Here is a 5,000-nt window from a genome sequence, read left to right as displayed (position 1 = left end):
TGTTAGCAACTTGTAGAACAAACTTTGCCTCATTGCGGAGAAATGGTGGGTCATTAACAGACACTGTTTGTAATCTCTGGCGCTCTGCTAAACCAATGATTGGATGACATTACTCTTAGCAACATACGGCTATTCAAAGTTTCCCCCATGATGGCTGCGTTTTCTGTGCCAGTATAGCTTGTCTGCCAGCTCACCCCCCCACCCCCACCCTTTACCCGTTTGAGCTTGCTGTCATCTGTTCTTTCTTCATTAAAAGGATGACCATGTGAGATAGCCGTGCGGTCACTGCCTCACAGCCCTGTTTGACGGGAAACACTCACATGTTAATTGCTCTTTAAAGAGTTATTTGAAAATCACAGATAAATCCCACCCAGTCAGTCAGAGGACGGAGAGAGGTGTCTGCAGAGATGGTTGGCAGGCAGAACGATGGCGTCTTTCCCCAATTCGATCTTATTTAATGAAAAAGGAAATGAGTGGGGGTTTAAGTGGCCATTTTCAAAAGCCAACAGTATGTGGGAGACAGATTGAGCCCCACACGATTTACTGGCTTCATGGCAAGCCAGATGAGCTTTATCAAAATGATTTGAGCAAGATTTCACCATCTTTCTCTCACTCACGTTTGTCTTTGCCTCTCCTTATTGAGCCCCGACATTTTTCTCCTTCGCTGTCAATTAGAGTGGAATTATGGTGGACTTCAAACACTTACCGGTACCTTAGCATCAACAGAGTGTATGAGTCACATTGTGCCAAAAATATGAGAAGAAATCTGCAAGGATTCATGCTGTTTTTTTTAGTTCCACAATCACAGCAGAATTCATCTATTGGCTTATGTCATATAATGTACTGGCATTTCTGATATTATGACATATCTAGAATAATGGCTAGAATAATATCTAGAATAATGGCTATTATTCTAGATACTAATTCAATAAATCTAATACTAATTCAATAAATCAATACTTATTAGTGTGCTTTTCATGCACTGGTGATCTGGGTAAAATTATTAAAAAAAAATCATTGCAGTGGGGAAGCCCAACTTTGTTAAATGAAGTGATGCATTTCACTACACTGCTACCCAACTTCAGCAAGGTGGACTGCCTTATATTAAATTATTGATAGGAGCGCTATGGTAATGAATACAGAATCGCATACATCTTATCATACCCTTGATCCTGCTGTACAAAATCAATATTTATTTCATCAACATGTGCAGGTATGCCCAGAAGGGTAGTTCTCCTTGTACTGTCACATATCATTGCATAAGGTAGTATCCACGGTCTCTTGAAGATGGCTCCTCACATGGGATGGAACAAGTGCTGCAGGCCAGAGAATAGCCCCAGAGGGCGTCGCGGCTGTTCAGACTGGGGGCAAAGTGCTACTTTGCTGAGCGGATGGTAATCTCTTTGACAGAGTGCAATATAGAATTATAATGGATGGAGCTGGTCGGAGAGAGCCCATCCCGCGCGTCATGCTATATGAGCACGGCAGCCATATCATTACCGACACCCCCCCCTCTCTCCCTCTCTCTCTGTCTCTCTGTCTCTCTCTCTCTCTCTCTGGATCTGACTGAAGCATGGGGGAGGTTGAGGAGGCTGGCGACATAGGGCGCTTAGGGGAGAGAAAATTACACAGCCACAGGCCCCTAAATGAACTCACTCCATCTCTGCTGGGAGTGTGACCTTGCACTGAGGTGGGGAAGCAGAGCTTGGCGCCGTTCCATCCTCACCCTTCCTCCCTCCCTCCCTCCCTCCTTCTATCTCTCCCTCTCTCTTTTACTCTCTATCTCTCCTCTCTCTCGCTCTGTCTCTCTTTCTCAGCTTCAAATAAAAACCAATACCGCCAGCGAGCTACCTTCCAGCACAGAACTTTGATTACACTTCCAAAAGCTGATAAATGTGCGGGGTATTAAACATGAATGCACTATCGTATCGGTGGGGAGATTCTCACCCCGTTGCTCCCCGATCTCTCTCTGTCTCTCTCTCTCTGTCTCCCTCTCTCTCTCTCTCTCTCTCTCTCTCTTTCTGTGGGATGGGGGGATGGGGGGAGGGACGGAGTGGGTTGGGGAGGTCTGCCCAGTGAGAGTGTTCACTCCACAGCCACCTCAGCAGGCCGTCCACGGAAGAGAGACGGTGGACGGTCTGTTTCACGGTTAGCGCCGTTAGCATTAATGTTTTATTATTTTTTTCGTTGTTCGTTTTGATTTGTTTTTGTCTCCCATTTTTTTTACACCTTCCAGCCTTTGTATTAAGCATCTGTTCTTTGTAAACTTTCCCTTTCATCTAGTCTCTTACTTTCTGCTTGTGTTGTTTTCCCCTTGTCTGACACTCAAACAGATAGCACAGCCAGCATCTACGTGATGCGCAAGGGCTTCAGCCGGATGACCCAGGACATGTACTTCCTGCCCATTGAGATCAATGACAACGGCGTCCCTCCCCAGAGCAGCACGCAGACCCTGACCATCCGCGTGTGCAGCTGCGACAGCAAGGAGACCATCCTGTCCTGCAATGTGGAGCCCTTCATCCTGCCCGCTGGTCTCAGCACCGGAGCTCTAATCGCCATCCTGGCCTGCATCGTCATCCTGCTGGGTAAGGCGCTCAGGGCATCGTCAGCCATTATGTCGTTGTTAAAATCATCATCATTATCGTCATCACTTTTGTTAATATACTATCTGTCATCCTCATCATCATCATCATCATCGTATTATCATATCATCATCCTCATCACTGTTGTTATATAATATTTGTCATCATCGTCGAGCTCATTGTGAAAACTTGTATTATCATGAACATAATCACCACCACAAATGATTATTCTAGTCATATTCCATGTGTCTGTGGTAGTTCGACAAGAAAAATGGCCGATAATGCAGACATGATTTCTTTTTTTTCTCAGATCTGGTTGTAAACAGTGCGAAACAGCAAAGTCATTTAAGATTTACAGATGCTTGTGAGGTTTATGTACTTGTCTGTGGTCCTGGGGAATGCCAATTCTAATATTTGGCTGGGTACAGAGACACACATCTTTATTCAACAGTCTCACCAGGAGAGTTAAAGTGTTTACAGAACAGATGCTTGACAGAATATTTAGCATATGATTAGATTATTTATTAACCAAGCACAGGCCCACGTTGGTGATTACACTCCTACGATTCAACTGAGTTTAATAGGTTGCTGAAGGGGAAAATCAATATTGCACCTTTGTTTTGATGTGTGAGTGTACAGTAGCTCACTCTACCAAAGTCCCAAAGCACAACAGAACATAACAATAGATGTTCTTCCATCGGTTCAGCTGCTCACACACTCAAAGGTAATTTCATGTGATCCGTGGTGGAGAGTGAATTGCTTTCTCATTGCGGTGTTGTTCTTGTGTGTGTGTGTGTGTGTGTGTTGTCACAGCGATCGTGGTGCTGTTTGTGGCTTTGCGACGACAGAAGAAGGAGCCTCTCATCGTGTTCGAGGAGGAGGACGTGCGCGAGAACATCATCACGTACGACGACGAGGGCGGCGGAGAGGAGGACACCGAGGCCTTCGACATCGCCACGCTGCAGAACCCAGACGGAGCCAATGGCTTCCTGCCGCGCAAGGACATCAAGCCCGAGCTCCAGTTTCCCATGAGGCCCGGCGCGCGGCCTGTGGCCAACAGCGTCGACGTTGATGATTTCATCAAGACGCGCATCTCGGACGCGGACAATGACCCCACGGCACCGCCCTATGACTCCATCCAGATCTACGGCTACGAGGGCCGGGGCTCGGTGGCGGGCTCCCTCAGCTCGCTGGAGTCGGTCACCACGGACTCGGACCTGGACTACGACTATCTCCAAAGCTGGGGGCCTCGCTTCAAGAAGCTGGCCGATCTGTATGGCACCAAAGACTCGGCTGACGACAACTCTTAACGCCACCTTGACGCCACCTGGCTCGATGGGCACCCCCTCTCCTTCCCTCCCTCCCTGCCCCCTTAACACCACCTCCACGTTCCTTACCTATATGGTCCTCCCCCCTCCCTTCCTCTGTCAACTAACTACATGTAGTGTGTGAAGTTTACTATAAGTATACCATGAATCCATCTATTTATAGTAAACTTTAGTTAGTTTGTTTGTTTTTTCAAGTATACATGTGGTATACTTCATCCCTGTATGGGAGAGGACAGAAAGTATTATGGAGGGGTAGCAAATAAAAAAATACAGAGTTGGAATACAATGCTGACGGACTAGAGAGAAAGAGAGAGAGAGAGAGAGAATGAGCGAGAAAGTGTTAAGTAGTAATAATAATGAAAACAAAAGATAATAATAAAATGAGGCGCCTCTGTGGGATGTATGTAAATTGCTTGTATGCAGATGCAAAGAGAGTGGGGAGAAATCAATCACAATGTCGTTCACTTTCTGTTGTTTGTAGGTTTGCAGGTTTGAGCAATGAGGGTGTAGGTCACAGAGAGACACGGGATTGTTGATACTGTGAATGAGCTCATAAAACAGAAGAGGAACAAAAGAAGATTTTAAAAACAGTTGCCTTATTAACAAAACACAAAAAAATAAAACACCACAACGAACTTGGACTGGTCACATTATGACTGACCTCTATTCCACCTATGGAGTTTTCTGTTTTTTTTTTTTTGCTGAATGGATTGTCCTCTTTTTATGCCAACCGGAACCAGACGCATACAGCAAAAATGTGACTCAGTATGTGTTGCGAGAAGAACTCCCTCTTGTCCTGCCCACGTTCAACAATGATCAATGACTAAGAAAAACCTGTGAGCTCAGAAAACGCCTTAAATAACAGACACTCTTGCAACGCAGTGCATTTTTTTGTAACTTGAAAAATATATCCTAAAGCAAGCAGAAATACATATAGCGTATGTACAGTGCAGTGTGCAGATATGTCTCTTGAGGATCAAACTTGCGCCTATTGGTTCATGTCAATCTCTTTCTTTTGTTATTCAACTATTATTTTATTGATTATTGCTTATTGTTTTCATTTCTTTGTTTCTTTTTTTTGGCGTATGTT

General features: G+C 45.1%; 1 protein-coding gene across 1 annotated transcript in view; it reads left to right on the top strand.

Moving 5' to 3' along the window:
- The window catches only part of cdh11 (cadherin 11, type 2, OB-cadherin (osteoblast)), a 50,128-nt gene that overhangs the window by 45,124 nt on the left and 4 nt on the right, over positions 1-5,000 (top strand). Inside the window, exons 11-12 of the mRNA XM_076286647.1 lie at positions 2,334-2,585; positions 3,396-5,000. The exon at positions 3,396-5,000 is cut by the window's right edge and continues 4 nt beyond it. Coding sequence (XP_076142762.1) covers positions 2,334-2,585; positions 3,396-3,892 — 749 coding nt within the window. The 3' untranslated portion in view covers positions 3,893-5,000. The remainder of the gene's footprint in view (positions 1-2,333; positions 2,586-3,395) is intronic.

Source organism: Alosa pseudoharengus, unplaced genomic scaffold (assembly GCF_046254945.1).
Source record: "Alosa pseudoharengus isolate Yale_2024_CS ecotype anadromous, Long Island Sound unplaced genomic scaffold, YU_APseudo_1.1 YU_APseudo_1.1_scf_16, whole genome shotgun sequence".
NCBI classification, from domain to species: Eukaryota; Metazoa; Chordata; class Actinopteri; order Clupeiformes; family Clupeidae; genus Alosa; species Alosa pseudoharengus.
Note: the sequence above shows the minus strand (reverse complement) of the source record. Positions and strands in the feature narration are given on the sequence as shown.